The following is an 18,274-nucleotide window of genomic DNA, read 5'->3' as shown; positions in this document are numbered from 1 at the left end:
TCAGCGATTGATTAAGGGATTAACCGACGTCGGCCCACAAAACCATGGGATTGGACTGCCTGGCCTGGGACGGACTACTGACTTTCTATAAATATGACTTATCAGAAAAGGAAAGTGAAAACAAACCTTTAAACCAAACCGAACCGAACCCCATCAATCGAGATGGCAACAGTAGGAGTGGAGAGGAGGCAACAGCAGCAGCAAACAGAATCAACAATGACGATGACGGCGGAGGAGAGCTGCTTGGCGAAAACGGGGGCGGCGAAGCAAGGAGAGGGATTGAAGCAGTATTACATCCAACACATCCATGAGCTTCTGCTACATGTCCGTCAAAAAACCCACAATCTCAATCGCCTAGAAGCTCAACGCAATGACATTAATTCCAGAGGTGGGTTTAATTCGATTTAGGTTTTTCAATTTTTGCAACTTATAGATAGATAGATAGATAGATCAGATCTTATTAGCTAGCTAGGGTTTAATTGTTTTTATTTTTTTTTCAATAATCATAATTGAAAACCAATATTTGAGGGAGAGGAAAAGGCCAACAGGATACAATCATCTTTTTTATAAATTCCTAATCTTAGGTCCTTTATTTGGAATGCCTAATACCAAACCTGCCCTTGGGATATATGACGTTTTTTTTCCCGTTTGACATGCTCAGTGAGGATGCTTAGAGAAGAGTTGCAGCTACTTCAAGAACCTGGGTCATATGTTGGTGAAGTTGTCAAAGTAATGGGGAAGAACAAGGTGTTGGTTAAGGTACAGTGTTTTCTTTTTCTTGGTTCAATGCTAGTCAATATACTTTTTTATTATTACTGGGCTCCTTGGTGTCATGTGCTCAATATGTTTAACGGCCTTGAAATATTGATGTGTTATTGATAAGAATAAGTGCCTTCATCCAGGTTCATCCAGAGGGGAAGTATGTTGTTGATATTGATAAAAGTATTGATATCACAAAGATCACTCCGTCAACAAGGGTTGCCCTTCGCAACGACAGCTATGTTCTTCACTTGATCTTGCCTAGCAAAGTGGATCCTCTGGTTAACCTCATGAAGGTTGAAAAAGTTCCAGATTCTACCTATGACATGATAGGTGGTCTTGACCAACAAATTAAAGAGATAAAGGAGGTTTGTATATTCTTTTGTTTTTGGTTCTGCCTGAGGATTCTCTTGATCCATGAATATGACTGTAATGTTAGGCTGTTGATTTTCTCATTGTTTCCTGGTACTTTGTCTTGACTCCTTGGTAGGTCATTGAACTTCCAATTAAACACCCTGAATTGTTTGAGAGTCTTGGAATCGCTCAACCAAAGGTATTCTGTAAAATCAAGCTTTTTTTATCTGTTATTCACACTTTGGTGCATTTGGATTTAGGACCAACTCTCTGTCTCTCATAGGGTGTTCTCCTCTATGGGCCTCCTGGCACTGGAAAAACTCTACTGGCTAGGGCAGTGGCTCACCACACTGACTGTACTTTCATCAGGGTTTCTGGTTCTGAATTAGTTCAGAAATACATTGGAGAAGGCTCTAGAATGGTCAGAGAGCTCTTTGTTATGGCAAGGTCTGTCTTTATTTTTACTTGACTGCCTCGCACTCAGTTGATTCTTAGTTTTTTAAGGTCATTTTCTTGATTAAATTCATGCCCCCTGTATTTGCAATTGCTGTGACAGTATGCAATAGGGCTTGCTTTTCTAATAACTAAACCATAATCAGGAAAAAGGGGTCTATTTCGCCAGATTAATTATTTTCAATGCTACCATTGTTAAACTACAATTTTTTCATGCCAGACAACACACCTTAAGCCTCCATTCTAGAAAGTTGCTGCTTAGGAAAAATAAAGCAACCTTTCTGGTTTGAAAACTGTGATCCATTAGAAAGATAAAATATAATATTTTTTCTTTATAGAGTTCATCTCATATGCTCTAATCTTTTACATTTCAAATGCATAGTAGTAGCCTAATATACATCAATGATCATCATTTGCCTCTTCTTTTATAGCCTTATGTTCTGCTGTACAGATGTTTGCTTATATACTCTGCTTTGTCTTTCACATCCTATATCTGATATGGTTTCTGATTTTATGGTTTCATCACAGAGAGCATGCTCCATCAATCATTTTCATGGATGAAATTGACAGTATCGGATCTGCTCGAATGGAATCTGGGAGCGGCAATGGTGACAGTGAGGTGCAGCGAACTATGCTGGAGCTTCTAAATCAGCTGGATGGATTTGAAGCATCAAACAAGATAAAGGTACTGGAGTACCCTTAGAAGACTAGAGAACAAACAGGGGGAAACTATGCATTGTATTGACACAGTTATTCATTTTACTCGGTACCTTTCCTGACCAACTTTTTAACAGGTTTTGATGGCTACAAATCGGATTGATATTCTGGATCAAGCTCTCCTTCGGCCAGGACGAATTGACAGGAAGATTGAATTTCCAAATCCCAACGAAGACGTAAGTAACATTTTCACTTGTTTGACTATTTTGTTTCCTTGTGCTGTTTCGTAAAGAGTGATGTTCTAAGTAATGAATATGCAGTCACGTTGTGATATCTTGAAAATCCATTCAAGAAGGATGAATTTAATGCGTGGGATTGATTTGAAGAAGATAGCTGGGAAGATGAATGGTGCTTCTGGTGCAGAGCTCAAGGTATTATTCTCACTGTATCAATATCTTTTATACCTCTTGCTTTTAGTGTTCACAGATCTTAAGTGATTGGAAAATTATAGATCTCCAAGAGCAATTCATTAATATTTGGAAAGAGATGGTGTGGATTTAAGCTTGATTTTATTTCAATAAATGAAATTAAATTAAATTAAATTAACAAAGATAAGGAAGGGGGTAGCTTGATTTTATTTCAATAAATGAAATAAAATAAAATAAACAAAGATAAGAAAGGGGGTACCAGTAGATCAATCAAAAGCTGTTTAACTTGATCTTGTGATTCATACAGTTTTCTTTTTTTTCTTCCCCTGCTACCGATGACTACTGTATCAGGTAGTTTCTCTTTGAATGTGAATGTCCTTGGTGAAAAATGGTGGGGGGGAATTGTTTTGTTGTGTGTATCATCATGATAAGCAGAAAAATGTCTCCGCACAGATGCACAAGTGGCTTTGACTAAATAGTGACTGTGTGATGGTTAGTTGCATCTTGTTATGCTTTCGCAGGCGGTGTGCACAGAGGCTGGAATGTTTGCTCTAAGAGAGAGGAGGGTCCATGTTACACAAGAAGATTTTGAGATGGCAGTAGCAAAGGTCATGAAGAAGGAGACAGAGAAGAACATGTCATTGCGGAAGCTCTGGAAGTAGACTGTAACTTGATATCTGTTCTTTCTTTTTTCAGTCTATGAAAATGTCAAGAACAAGAATCAAATAGGACAGCACTTTATGCATATGGAATATTTGCCCACTGGATTTCCTGCCTGGGCCTTGGCAGTACCATGCGTGTGCTTTTTTTCCCCACAAGATTAAGGATTGTTCGTGGACTGTATTTCAGATCCTGATTGGTACCAGTCCTGATATGAATTATATAAATTATGCGCGCGTGCGCATGTCTGTGTGTGTAGGCCTCCATAGCTTGATGTCAACCTTGGCGGGTTTCTGAAGTCTCCTGACCAGGGCCTGAATAGCAGAAAATCATGGTCCTGGGGCTCCCGGTTATCCATGAATGTCATCTCCAGGCGCTATTCATGTATGGTGGTTCACCGTATGCGTTTTAATGTCCTAGTCATTACTTTTCATTAAAATAATAATAATAATAATAATAATAATATCCGTTTGGCCAATGCTTTATCCACATCAACAAGAGAAGTTTGATGGTAAATTTGCTTGTGTTTAGTTTGGGGTTATGGCAGTGTGGATAATGTTCAGCCGCATATATGGGTTTGTCTTCGTTGCGAGGCGTTATAAGCATCCCCATTATGTAGAGGAGTGAGGACTCGTCAGCCATACCTTGCTAGCTTGTTGAACTCTCATCGAGGTTGATCCAAATGAACTTCATTCTAACAAGAATAAATGATAATATATTATTCAAATTCGTACGTGTTTCTTTCCTCCTTTTTTTTATATCTTTATTTGAGAGGCAACCTGCATGTAATTTTATAAAATAGTAAAATACATTGAAAAAAAAAAAAAAAACTAAAAGAGCTCATAGTGGATTGGAGCAGTGTTTATCGATAAGTTATGAACAGTTAATTTTTTGTTATAGTGGACGTAGCGTGCTGTATAGTCTAATATCCATAGTTTCACCTATTATTCTCCATCTATCAATTTGGTGTCTATATTATTAAATTGAGTCAACTGAATTATTCAATTGCAATCACATAAGGCCAGCTAGATCAATTAGCTAGATCATCATGAAGGTCTTCCTCGAGGAGAGCGTATAGGTGAAACTATCTTTTCAATCATTTTCTATTTTTACAAAAAAAAAATAATAATAAATGTTTCACTATCCGTTTGTCTTTGTAAAATATTATTTTATTTAAAGATAAATCCAAAACCACTAAAAAATTTAATTAACTCTAAATGCGGAAAAATGTCCAAACATAACAAAATATAGCAGAATATGAGTCGTAATTTTTTTTCAATATTTTTTATTTAAAAATATATTAAAATAATATTTTTTAAATTTTTTTAAAAAAATTTAATATTAACACATCAAAATAATTTAAAAATATTAATTTATAAAAAAATTAATAAATATATTTTTACAACATAAAAAAAAATACTGTATAATCATATTATCTAGCAAGTATGCTGCCCTACCATATCCAAGCAGAAAAATAAAATAAAGAATTGTGAGGAACTAAGGTACGAAACAAGTACTGGTGCAAAGTTATGCCTTTGCAAGCAAAATAAAATGCCCGAAGCACAAGCAAAATTCTCATTCAATCAGTTTTAGATACAATAAAAAGAGTTTCTTTCAATTAATACAAGAAACGAACTTGATATCTCTACTTTTACTTCTACAGGGAAAAATAAATCCATAGCAACTACCCCTTGCTCATGAAGAATCCACTACTGATGTAAATGATCTTGCAAGGTCGTCAAAAAAACACAATTAGTGCTCCTTAACTATCTATCATCCTTCATGAGATCACTACACCAATTTTCTTGGCAAAGTCTTCTCCATCTTCTTCATCTTCATATTCCTCTTCACCATCTATATTTTCACCCTCTTCGTAATTGTATTCTCCTTCATCAACCTGCTCATATTCATAATTTTCATCCCTCTGATCATCACCTTCGTACTCATGATCTTCCATTCCATCATCAGCAATCATCCCATCTTCAGTCTCAATCTCACTTGGATTTGGAAGTTGAGAAGACTGACCGTGAGCAATTTCAATATTTTCTTCTGTTCCAATGCCACCATCAGTTGCAAGCTTGGATTCTTCTTTATTTTTTAGCATTTGGCTACTGTTATCATCCTTCGATACAGAGGAAATGCCAATTTGCATCTCTGCATCTTCCTTTTTATTGGAATTGCTGATGAGGCTTTGCCTGCTTTCCTTCAGATTGTTGTCCTCCTTAATAGCAGATGATATTCCACTGCCAGAAGCTGCAGCTCCACCCTCTCTCTTTCTCTTGAGAATCTCACTAAGAGGCATTGGCCCTTCAAATGAGAGAACAGCATCAGATGATGGATTATCTTCCGAGTGCTTGCGCTTTCCAAGGGATTGCTGCAACTTACCCTCAGCATTTTTCCCACCTTTCAGCTCTGCAAGACTTTTAGGACCAGCAAAATCAGTACTTCTATCATCCATTAATTCTCCTCTCACTTGAGGACCTCTGAAAATTCTCCCCTCATTGTAATCCTCTTCCACCCTAGCTTTCATTCTGTCCCGTAGCCTCCCTTGTTGGGAGGTGACCGGGGACCTCACCGGTGACAATCTTCCCCGATTCCTGCCCCTGTCAATTTCCCTTTCTGCACGCACATCACCACCATTGTTTGGAGATCTTCCTGGAAGCTTGATTCTACCACGAAGACGACTGCTAATGGAGCTCTCATGTGAAGGCAAGTGATGAGAGTCTCTTCGTGAAGAACCCCGGTAACCTCGCTCCTCAACATGGTTCCCTGGGACAAAATCATTACTAACAACTGATCTCAAGCCATTAACCCTCCTTTGTTTTGATAAACGATAACGCAAATCTGATTCCTCAGTGTGCTCAGGGCTATCAGCTTTCATGTAACCTCGCCTTTCTGGGAGAACTGGTGCCATTAACATTCTTTCTGATGAAGCCCTGTGCTGCTCCCAAGCATGCTGCCCTGGCGTGAGTTCATAGGAATCATAGGCTCGTGGATCACGATACATTTCTTGGTCATCATGTAATAAACCATAATCAGCAGAATGGCCCATGTCATATTCATCAACAGAGTTCAAGTTCCTCCCTTCATTTCCTGTTGTTCTTCCAAGCTGCTCTTCACCGTGGTAATAATCTGAATCCCTCAACTCATTGTCCACAAGAACATCAAAACCAGGAGAGGACTCCCTCAAATACTCATCAGCATCCTTGCCATTCTGGATAACATGATCATCTGCTACCTGTAACTGATGCAAACGACTGGAACGACTTAAATTTCCATTGACCATGAGAGGAAGATTTGCTGCTTTATACCTAGGAATTTCACCATCCATGCTTGTAGGTGGCACTGCACTCCTTACAACACCGGCAATGTTTCTTGCATGAACAATTTCAGCTTTTGACACAGGTTTAGCAACAGAGGGTGCTTCAACAGCCTTTGAGATTTTTGTTTGTGGAATTTTATGTTCTTGAGCACACTTTTGAAGGCCGCCAAAAGCCTTTTTTGGAGGAAGGGCCTCAGCCCCCGGGGTAGGTGCCATTGGTTGAGAAACTTTATTACCAGCAAGATTTGGTCCATGGGAGAAAGCACATTTGTCACCTTTTACACATATTCCCTGCTGGAAGAAAATGCAGGGGACTGCCTGTTTGCCTGGATTGTGAGGAGCATGTGTGGCAGATGCCACAGCAGTATGCGATGGTGGCAAGGAAGATCCAGCAGAGGCTATTGCTTGGGTTCCAAACAAGCCATCCAGGGGCTGAAATAAGAGCATAGGTATTAGATACTAATAAGTTGGATAAAACAATTTAATCAAGACAAACTTGCAAAATTTAAAAATCCCCCACTATCTTAAACTGAAACCAAGCAAGAAGAGCGTAACATGAAAACAAGACAAGGAAAGGGGCTTACAGGATGACGAAACCCACACTTGGGATTCAAGCAATTACCATTCAACCAATAATAGCAATCCCTGGGATTAACCCTGGCATATTCACTGTGGCGATATTCACACTCACTTCCCTATTGAAACAAAGAAAAAGTGGGCTTCAGTTAACAAAAATTAAACTGCATAAAACTGAAAAGCACGGCGGTAAGATCATAAACATAGAAAGTAATTGGGACACATGATATTGATTTCATAGAAAGATGACAGAAACGTAAAGTACGACTCGGACACTTTATGCAAAGCCTAGCAAACATTACTATTCATGTAGCAAATCAAAAATATGAATGCATTATAAAGACTTCAAAAACAAAGCAATTAATGAAAACAGCAGTACTATCACTAGACATTTCAGAAAAATTAGCATTCCTGCGGAAGCCCAGCAAACATAGAACATATGAACTAACTAACACGGCTGGATAAGGATCGGAAAAGAAAACCCACAAGGCAAATGATACTTACAGGCCCAATTGAACATTGCCCACATAGATTCAGTAAGACGACATTGGAAAGACAAATCGTACGATAAGATCTAGATCGACAATTTTATATCGAGAAATTGATTAGGGTTTTCACTCAAATTCAATTCAAGACCCAAGATAAACCTAATTAAAATATAAAACAAAGCAAATTGTAAATCCAAAACCCTAGTAATTAGATCCCTAAAAATCGACAGAGAAAGAAAAGCGAACCTTTTTGCAGGTTAAAGGAGAAGCAAGAAAGTAAACGCAATCAGTATTCCTTTTCAGGGCTTCATCTTCAACGGATGTTGCGTTTGCGGTTGTTGTCGAAGCAGCAGCTGTAGATGGGTGCTGCTGTGGTTGGGTGGCTGCAACCATGGCGGTTCTTCTCCTTTATTATTATCAATTAAAGAATTGGATGCAGATCGATAAATCAATTTGCAGCAGCAGCAGCAGCTGTACTGATAGTGGGATCGCGCGAGTAGTAATGATAATAAATAAAAGGAGAAGCGATCCTCCAAGAATCCTTGCACACAACGGAGATTATTATTTACTTACTATTATTATTACAAGTAAAACTAAATATAAAAGAAGAGGAGAGAAAATAATATATAGGAGGAGAGCCGCCACAAACGAGGACAGATAAAAAGGGTGAGAGAAAGGGAATGGAAAGGGAACGAAACGAGTGTGTTGAATGGTGATATTGCTCCTATGCATGTATATTTATATATTTTTTCCTTTATATATATATATATATATATATATATATATATATATATATATATATATATATATATATATATTATTCTTTTGGTGCTGTGAGAAGGAGCCTGACGGATGTGGTGTTCGAATGTATTGTTTTGAATTGTTTTTTTATTTAAAAATATATAAAAATAATATATTTTTTATTTTTAAAAATTTATTTTTAATATTAATACATCAAAACAATTTATAAATATAAAAATAATAATTTTAAATAAAACAAATTCAAAAAATTACAAAATATGATTTCAACGGTAAAAACAAAAAGCCCTACAGTATCTTTTTGGAAAACAGCTCACTTTTCAAAATTATTTTGCAAATTAACACATTTAATAAAAAAAAATTAATGTATAAGGTTTTTAAGAAAAAACATGTTTTTTAATTTTTTTTTGTTTAGAAAATTAAATATTATATTTAATGATTATATTTTTCTTTATTTAGGACTTTTTCTTTATTTTCAACTTCACGGTAAACATTAGAATGAAATATTCCATATAATTTTGTGTTGATTGCATTTATTGTTTTTCTTTTGCTTATACTTATTGTTTTATTATATATATTATTTTTTTGTTACATCAATAATTTATTGGTTGCACTGTGCTTTTAGATAGTGTTTAATATTGTAATTGGGTTATTTTTAAAAATATTTTTTATTTAAAAATATATTAAATTTAATTTTTTTTTATTTTTTAAAATTTATTTTTAATATTATCATATTAAAACGATACAAAAATATAAAAAGTAATTTTTATCCAGCAATGTTTTAACTATATTTTTAAACACCCCTATAATACAATTAATCAATTATTTTATTGTGCTACTAAGTAGAGCAATTCAATGACTTACATTCTATTTATTTTTATATTTTAAAAGTGTTAAAAAAATTAAAGAAAAAAACAATTTTTACTTTAAATTATTATTTTTTTGTGTTTTTAGATTATTTTGATATATTAATTTTAAAAATAATTTTTAAAAAATAAAAATATATTATTTTAATATATTTTTAAATAAAAAATATTTTAAAAAACAATATAGACTGTAATAATTGGTTGTGTTATTCAGCTACTGAAATTGAAATTTTATACTCTCGTTGGCTGCTTTATTCTTATAGAATCATGGTGCCATGGCGACTCAAACCTATTGAATTTTAACTTCAATTTCATCACAACTCTACTCAATCCATCCATATATGATTCCTTTTAATTTGGCTAGTGAGATATTTAATTTAACATTTAGAATAGCATTAATTTCTTCAAAAACATATTTCTTAGTATTAAAAAAAAGTAATGATGATGGAGTAATAAAAAGAATGGAGTCTCAATCTTGAAAAGCCTCGAATTCTTTCTTTCAGACAAGTACTTGATTAGCGGGAGCAAAAACCGTTCCTCGGCAAGAATACTGGCGCCCCTGATACTGGTGTTGATACTCACGTGAGTACAATCTAGAGGGGAACAGAGGAACAGCCAAAACCAAGGGCAAGGTAGGCGGAGGCGGTCGTAGCGCAGAATGGGTTCTGAAATTAGTGTAAATCAGAAAATTGTTGATGAGTGTTCTCAAGTGGATCGAGTTAACCATCAGAACTCGCCCATCATCATTGCAGTACATGAGCAGGAGGGATCAAGATTACTAGTATCAGAAGAACAAGATCCAAGAAAAGGCAGGGTAGCCAATGATGCGTTCTCGTCACCAAACTGTGCTATAAACAAGCCCGTTCAAATTTATTCATTCATTACTCGTGGGGATGGATGAAATGCATGCCCACTGACCTTGGGAATCAAACTTTATATCTCCCAAAGATATGATCCTCTGGTTTGTGCTTGTTTTTCAACAAACTGGGTGGAAAGTGGAGGGAAAAAAGAAGAGAGAAATTGGGAGTACATCCATTTTTATCACCAGTGTCAATCTATAAAAAGTATTAAAATGACGAACTTGTAATTTTAGAGAATGACAATCATCGTGGTGACTGAATGAAAAGAATATTATAGATTCAATCAACAGATGATGATGATGATGATGATCTCAAAGCAATTGTAAATAACAGACAAACTGGATTGCTGGAACCGATATATGCTAGAAACAAAGATATTGAAAGCCAAGCAACTGGATAACGAGAGGAAGAACGTCCCTTCTTCAACGGCAACTTGGGGATCAGCATAGCTGTGGCCAGGGTAGGAGACTCTTGCTGCTGTTGTAAAACATATCTGAAAAGCACGATGTGCTAGAGATCAGAAGCATTCCTAATGAACTTCTCTGACGAATCCAACTTAAATTTAGGAGGCATTGAATTTGAAGGAGAAGAGTTCTCCTTGCACAACTCTGTTTAGGAAATGGATGAGATAAAAGCCATTAGTTAGCAGTCAGTACTATGTATCAGGAGGTCGACCCAAAAACTTTTGGCAGTCCCAAAGCCCTTGATACCATGCCATTACAGTTAGTTTTAGAAGATTTCATTAAATGACGATTGCCCTCCATTGAGGATATCATCGTGATGCAGAGAGAGAAGGGCATGGAAGTAGAGCAATCAGAGGAGACTTCATTTTAGATTCACTGGTTCATTACAATTCTTCATAGTAAAAGACCATCTTAATTTTCAAGGACTGGCTTTTGTGTACAAAGGGTACAGGGTAAAGTAAATGGTAGGTTAGGACCAAAAAAACCGAGAAGGAAGACTAGTTCATTTGAGTAATATGTTTCAGGTTTCACCAACACCAACCACAGAAGGTAAACGAGGAAGGAACACGACCAGTTCTACGAATATACTCTGCCTGTTTGTCAGTTTTCGCAGCCTGCCTGTTACTCTTGGCTTCTGCTGTTGCTCGCTTCTCTTCAGCCTTGTGCCTTGCTGCTGCTAGTTTGTTCATAAGCCTATCTTGGGCCTGCCCCCTTATCCTTTCAACCTCCACCTGAAAGGAGTATAGTCAATGAGATGAGTTTCACAGTTCACAATATCGTACATATAGCAGCTAAAGGCAAAGACAGGGCATTTTATTTTTTTTGGAAATTAGCTCCTGGTATGTTGCAGTATCAGCTGCATGAAAAGCACAGTACACAGGCCATAGAGCACAATATCATGAAATCAGTGTGCAAGCATCCTGGGGTCCTACTATCTTAAACATAATGATTTTGAAATGTGGAAGTAGATTTTTAAGGACTTGTAACTGAAAAAATGAATAACAAGAAAGGCATAGGCACCACTAATGTTACCAGGATGCTCAATACAGGTTCCTGCATATCTCGCTGCAACTTTTTAAGAGATATAGACAAGTAGAATTTTGCAGGAAGACAGACCACACGACACCAAATTCACATCAAGCGCAGACAAATTTACAATCATATGCACACTCTTGCACAAACATAGTAGACACAAGGATTTCTAGAAATTACTAGTGTAAAATCAACACCTATTTGTCACATGCTTATTGTTGCCATCTACTGCTTTACAATACTAGTTACAACAAAGAAAATCACCGAGGACCAATGTACCATGCTCCATTCGTATCACCTACTTGGCATGCTTGGAATCACAACACCTATCCAGCACACTTATTATGCTTACGATTTATGAACAGGAAGGAGCCAGGTCAGCACCTCCTATAGCCAACAGATAGAGCTACAGGGGGGGTGGAAACAGTCCCCGGCCCTTCATTTGTATTCAGAGTGAGTTCCACATTATATATTGGTGGGGCACTGGACCTATAATTCATGAAAGCACCTATAATTCATGAAAGCAGACTTCTAAATTAATTTGACCATTGCTAACCATGTCAAATCAGCCCACCTGCTCTTTGCTGATTTCCAACATCAGAATCTTCTTTCCCAAGGTTATGTGGTTGCATGTCAAGCTCTCAATCTTGCACTGGAAGATCCTTTTCCAACATCCAAAGAAAACTCTATTTCCAACTCATCATGTATTAAACCCTTCCTCTTATCCCACTCACACACAAATGATAAACGATGTGACACGTGCTACATCTTTGGTGAAAGCCACTTTAGCTGTGCAGCTTTGCAACTGGATCTTTGCGAACACCAAAGTTTCAATAACAGGAAGGCAGTAAAACACGATGAACTGTTCTCCAGCCAGACTATACCAAACCAATTCAAACTTCAGCTTTAGGTGTCAAATCACATGGTGCACGGCTGAGTTGCATGGATCAAATAACGTTGTATCCAAACCATGCACAATTAGCAACAAAATTAAGATACACTAAGAGTGTGTTTGACAGTGTGGTAGCGGTTGCTTTTCAAATAGCTTTTCGTGCCGAAATACATGCCAATAATGTTTTTTTATTTTTAAAAAATCATTTTTAACATCAGTACATCAAAACGATCCAAAAAGTACAAACCACACTCAATTTTAGCAAAAAAAAAAAATCAAAATTTGACGAAACGCATGTTGAAACGCACAGCCAAACACTCTCTAAATATCATCTACATTCACATTTAATCCCAATGTTGGCATAAAATAAGATTTTAACTTAATAAAGTAACCTTTTTCTAGTAAAAAAAACATTTATATTGTAATTCTCAATATAAACAATGCTTTTAAGCTCACATCACCAAATTTGTCATCGTTCAATTTCTTTTGAAATAACCATCCAAACCACTTGATATTTTTTTTGGTCTTGCATTTGAGTCAATATACTATACAGGTTAAAAGTCAAGAAAGTGAGGATTAATATATATGGATGACCCATGAACCATGCTTTAAGCTTCTGGTTTAAGACCCAACATATCAAATGACTCGTGCAAAAGGACTTTCCAGTGATTATCCCTAAAACAATTTTGATAATACAACTAGTCAAAACCACTAGGAGGCTAAAACAACTTTGATAATACAACTAGTCAAAACCACTAGGAGGCTATATGACCAACACTACCCAAGGGTAACAACAGAAACTGGTCCAAACCACAGGGGGTTTCACAGCAACTTTCTCCTTTTACAAACATAGAAGCAAGTTGGCTGGTTTAATAGGATACAAACATGCATTAGCACTTAGCTGAGTTTCAAGATGTTCAAATTTCAGTAGCATACACGTACAATTCTTTGTATAGAAGGAGGGCTTCAATGCATTCCTATGCACCAGGTGCATCTTCCCCCTTCTTATATTTTTTGGCCAATTTGTTTTTCAAAGAAAGGTAGAGAATTAAAAGATAAAAAGATAAAAACATTCCTACAATAGGGAAGAAAAAAAAGTTTTAAATACCTCAATTTTTCTCATCTCAGCTTCAGTTTTTGCTTTTTGATGATTCTCCCATGCATGAATTTTCATCTCTTCACGTTTAAACCTGAGGAATTGCAAGTATTTCCTCTTCAAGCCACATATTGAAAAATAGTAAGCAAATATTAATCAAGCAAAAGTAGTCCTTTACATTATGACCAGAAAATCCAGAGAAAACTTTTCAGATACATCTTCTATTTCCTTGCTTGAAAAACATCATCTATCCAATGGGGATTTCTACAAGTAATGCAGAGCAACTACTTTCTGTAGGCCCAAAAGGAAATCTACCGTGTTGCTTATCTGGATGAGGCAATGTATGTCATGTTGGACATCACCAAATTATTCTTTCACCTATACCTGGTTTAAGATGTCCCTCAAATGTCTATGTTGTCCAACAGAAACACGTCCACCTAATTTCTATTCTATATGCATATAACCAAAGCTATGCCATGACAGAGGTGTGAAGTTCAGTCATGTTACTTAACTTCCTATTAAGTCAGGTAATGTGTTTATATGTTAAAGATGAGTGATAAAAAAATATTTGAGAGGGGATAAAAAGAAAGGGAAAGAAAAATTTTAATCAATGGTTTATAGTGAAAACACCTGGCCATATACTTGGCCTTCTCCGCCTCCTCCCATGCTGCTGCACGTGTTTCAATCACATTTTTACTCTGTTGATCAGCTGCTATAATTTTCAGTGAAGTGGATGCGTCCTTGTCCTCCCCCTCTTTGCTAGCCCAGGCTGCAATGTTCATTTTACCTAGCTGTGTCCCTAGAACCATTATTTCTCTCTTGGTTTTCAGTTTTAACTCCTTTTCAGACAATCCCCTGTTTGGATCTAGATGGTCATTGGGAGGATTTGTTGGAGATGAAGCTGGTGCGGTTCTGCCAGGACTTGAAGGCCTGGAAGAAGTTGGACTGCGAATTGGTGTTGTTGCCCTCACTGGAGTTCCTGTCCTAGAAGGCTCTTGACTAGCAATAGGAGTCATTTCTGTACCCATATCTCTCATTGACACAGACCTAGCAGTTGAAGGAGGCGGGATAAATGTAGTTGCACTGTGTATGGCTAAAGATGAATCATGCCTGCTGAGACTGACTGCGAGGGGGGGAAAAAAGAATATGATATATATTCTACAACATTAATCATTCTTTATGCATAAAAGCATGCATGGATTAGATCTATAATGTCACAATACTTTCTTCTATGCTAAAGGATGTTAATATAATAATGGAAGTAAGAACCTGCTTCTACAGCAGTTGCCAACACTTTCAGACATTTTACAGCTGCAGGTAATACCAGTTTTGTTTTGTTCCATATTTTCTTGCGTGTATTGAAATCCAAAAATAATATCAATTTACTATAGAAGAATATTGAATCTATCAGTTTCTACCGAAAACTTAAGAGGGAAAAAGGCTAGACTCGTCATCTCTAGCAGCAAAGACATATTGTACAGCCAAAGACCATTTGAATTTAGGAGAATCTGTTACGGAACCTGGAAAATAATTTAGGGAAAGATATAGAAATCAGACATATGCTCCCAAAAAAATGGATTAACAAAGTGCAGAAATACCACCTTTATGCTCTCATCCACAGATTTTAATTTTCTAGGTGTGCAAAGGAAATAATAAAAACCCTGCTAGCTAAACACCAAAATGTCATCAATGCTGTTTAAACATCAGCAGTGAGCGAGAAGAGCATTTGCTGTGAAAGAGATTCCTAAGGCTCTGCTATGCAGAGATGCTACTAGCTACAATATGGTGAAGGTTAATGGAAGACCTAGGATCTGAAAAGGACCCACATATAACGTGAGAGAGACAGTGTTTGCATTAGGCAACCTTTTCAGCTAGAACGTGAGAGAGACAGTGTTTGCATTAGGCAACCTTTTCAGCTACCCAAACAACTCCTTTAATCACGAGCAATTTGAATGATAAAAAGTTTTTCCTGAAATGGCTGAAGTTTGGAAGAAAGTTGAGAATCAATGCACATGGATATTGATTCATGTTTGCACGTATGCCATCAAATCATCAAATTAATATACCATGAGATGGTAACCAGTTCCACCTGATCCATTTATCCAACTATGTTTAACACCCAATGTAGTAAATCTTTGCGGCATCGAAAGTGTGGGCGATATGAACAAAAAGCAAAGCACGAGTACTATACCAACTGCAGAAGATGTTTAAGCTTATGAACCAAACTCATTAACAGTTATTTCTTACTTGCTGATTGCCCAACAGAATTCTCATTCATAAGCACAGGCTTGCCATAGGAATCAACTATTGGGTATGAATCAGCCTCCCAACTTTGAAGTTTCTGCAGACAAGTTTCCTTCTTAGCTTGACTAGTATCAACCCGTTTTGTATCTGGTTCTTCAAATGCAACCACCTTTTGTTCTGGAACTTCTACAACAACCTTTGTAGAAGATTGCCGACTCAGAGCATTACCCGTCTTCCGCGGCCCTTGTCCACCTTGCACCTGAGCATGCCCTGTTTTAGGCCGGTTCCAAGTGGGGCTTGCTATCCACTTCTGGGCATCATCCCATTTGGATGGTGCTGGTTTTGAGAACGGAGCAAGGGGTACTCTTTGTGGGGCCCGCTCAGCCTTTTGAAAATCAGAAATCGAGGAGAGCACAATTGCAGTTTCATTACTTTTATCATAATCAAAAGATGGGACTTCCTGGCTCCTGATTCTTGAATTGACAGAAGATTGATCCTTCAATCTACTACCATCACTGACCATCTGTGATGCAGCCCTGGAATCAGCTGTTGTTGAGGCAGGGAATTCGGGAAGCACGTTGACAACATCTACATCTTTGCAATTATCAGAACTGCCGCCACCTACGCACGTTATGAGATATAGAATAGGATATCAAATGCAGAAACATAATCCAACTGGATCCCCTTATTCACATTTTAAGGCTTTGTTTGATTGAACATCGCATTTCTTTTATTCCTTGTTTTAGTGAACGTGTGATCAAATCTAACCCCTATCTCCCCAGCCCAAAAAATAAAAAGAAAAGGAAAACAAATCACAGATGCAGACATAACAAGAATTAGAAAACAGGCATCTTCCCTACCAGTTTCATCGAGGTGATTAAGTTGAGATCTGAACACGTTAGAGGATTCAAGCTCTTCCTCTTGTTCTTGTTGATTTCTCTTCTTTTCCACTCCTAGTAACATGCTTCTCAGTTTCCCCGGTGACAATCCTCCCCCTCCTCCCTGTTTTCCACCCCCGATATACATACAACTAAATTAGTACAGGGTCCATCTTTTTTTCTCACGAAAATTAAAAAGAAACTATGGTAGGGTTTTGGCGTGAATGTGTGTGACAGACCAAACGGTGAGAAAAAAGAGAGATCATTATTTCTTATAAAAGGAAATGGTGAGCAATTAATAAAGCACATTGGATGAAGAGAAAGTGATAAAGAAAAGAAAGAAAATCATGATGAATCAGTAAGTACCTGAGGCTTTTCGATCCTTTCTTAATCCATTCTTTCTTAACGCTTAGCTATTTCAAGCAAAATTCATGCTGTTGCTGCTGTGTTTGTACATTGCGTGTGCTGCTCGCCTTCCTTTTCTTGCTTGCTTCGGCTCTCTTTTGTTTCTCGGACTGGTGACTGAGGAGTCATTTCAGCTGACAAATGTTGGAGTTTGGGCCTCTACTCTGGTCTGGACAGACAATCAATCCTGACAAGGAGGGTATCCCTCTATACTCTACAAGTGTCTGTTTTTCATGGGATTTCTCTCGGACTCTGGTCAAAATACACTGACGACATATCTGGTAACTGGAAACAGTAATGCATCCACGACATATTCGGTAACTGGAAACAGTAATGAATCCATTTGTAAGTTATTTTCCCATCCCTGACGTTTTGATGATGTTAGACTTTAGTCTCTAAGTTCCAAAAACCCTGCGTTGTAGTTCCTGGGGGTGTAAAACAGTGCCAATACTAAACCATTCTGGGTTTTTTATAAGTTTTATAGGGCGAGAGAATATAAGTATCTTCTTTTTGTTTCACATTTTTTGTTGTTAATTTATATTAAAATTGACAAAATGTTCATCAATTGACCTTAATCAATAAACGTCATCATTTAGGCTATTAGAAAGAGATCGAAATACATTTTTCAGAAATATAGGGACTGTAATGAACGTTTTGCTAAGAAATTGAGCTTTTCGTCCTCTAGCCACTATCGGAGTGATTTGGTGGCGGAGCGGTTCTGTACCAACAATAATAAGGCCTCGATTAGTAACGCAGCTCATTTTATAAAAATTAAATTAAAAAAAATTATATATTTTGATATTTTAATATTAAAAAAATTAAAAAAATATATTATTTTAATATATCTCAAAAAATATTTTAAAAAATAACTATTATTATAATATTAACCACTGTCTAAACAAGATCACGCAGGAGGGCTTCTCGGATAAATTGCTTGCATGTTTTTTTTTTAAGTCCTGATTGAGATAATTATTGATTTTTTACTATTTATAAAGTTCAGGTGAAGGAAAAAACTTGTTGATTATTTTAAAAGTGTTTTGAAAAAAAAATTAAAAATTTTATTTTTTTATTTTTTTTAATT

At 36.7% G+C, this 18,274-nt stretch overlaps 3 protein-coding genes across 5 annotated transcripts; 1 reads left to right on the top strand and 2 right to left on the bottom strand.

Moving 5' to 3' along the window:
- Positions 1-107: 107 nt before the first annotated feature.
- LOC133705838 (26S proteasome regulatory subunit 8 homolog A) lies at positions 108-3,442 on the top strand. The gene is made up of 9 exons (XM_062131224.1): positions 108-388; positions 662-759; positions 903-1,127; positions 1,250-1,312; positions 1,397-1,560; positions 2,095-2,251; positions 2,361-2,459; positions 2,544-2,654; positions 3,173-3,442. Exons 1-9 carry the CDS (start codon positions 163-165, stop codon positions 3,311-3,313), a joined length of 1,284 nt encoding a protein of 427 aa, XP_061987208.1. The 5' UTR covers positions 108-162; the 3' UTR covers positions 3,314-3,442.
- A 1,421-nt stretch (positions 3,443-4,863) lies between these two features.
- LOC133705056 (zinc finger CCCH domain-containing protein 17) lies at positions 4,864-8,411 on the bottom strand. The gene is made up of 3 exons (XM_062130153.1): positions 7,944-8,411; positions 7,218-7,328; positions 4,864-7,065 (listed from the first exon to the last, which is right to left on the bottom strand). The coding sequence occupies exons 1-3, from the start codon at positions 8,088-8,090 to the stop codon at positions 5,092-5,094; spliced, it is 2,232 nt and encodes a 743-aa protein (XP_061986137.1). The 5' UTR covers positions 8,091-8,411; the 3' UTR covers positions 4,864-5,091.
- Positions 8,412-10,987: 2,576 nt separating this feature from the next.
- LOC133704367 (uncharacterized) lies at positions 10,988-17,514 on the bottom strand. 3 transcript variants are annotated; one of them, XR_009844051.1, is made up of 7 exons: positions 17,155-17,514; positions 16,771-16,912; positions 15,914-16,531; positions 14,297-14,789; positions 13,679-13,760; positions 12,253-12,556; positions 11,239-11,377 (listed from the first exon to the last, which is right to left on the bottom strand). XR_009844051.1 is itself a non-coding variant. In XM_062129177.1 (6 exons), the coding sequence occupies exons 2-6, from the start codon at positions 16,871-16,873 to the stop codon at positions 11,174-11,176; spliced, it is 1,500 nt and encodes a 499-aa protein (XP_061985161.1). In that variant the 5' UTR covers positions 16,874-16,912; positions 17,155-17,514; the 3' UTR covers positions 10,988-11,173. The 3 variants fall into 3 exon arrangements, 2 of the variants coding, with proteins under 2 accessions (XP_061985161.1, XP_061985162.1); XM_062129177.1 differs by lacking the exon at positions 12,253-12,556 and having other exon boundaries at positions 10,988-11,377; XM_062129178.1 differs by lacking the exons at positions 11,239-11,377; positions 12,253-12,556 and adding an exon at positions 12,868-13,574.
- Positions 17,515-18,274: the final 760 nt, after the last annotated feature.

The sequence above is a fragment of the Populus nigra genome, chromosome 10, assembly GCF_951802175.1.
Source record: "Populus nigra chromosome 10, ddPopNigr1.1, whole genome shotgun sequence".
NCBI lineage: Eukaryota > Viridiplantae > Streptophyta > Magnoliopsida > Malpighiales > Salicaceae > Populus > Populus nigra.
The sequence above is the reverse complement of the archived record's forward strand: the minus strand, read 5'-3'. Positions and strand labels throughout refer to the sequence as shown.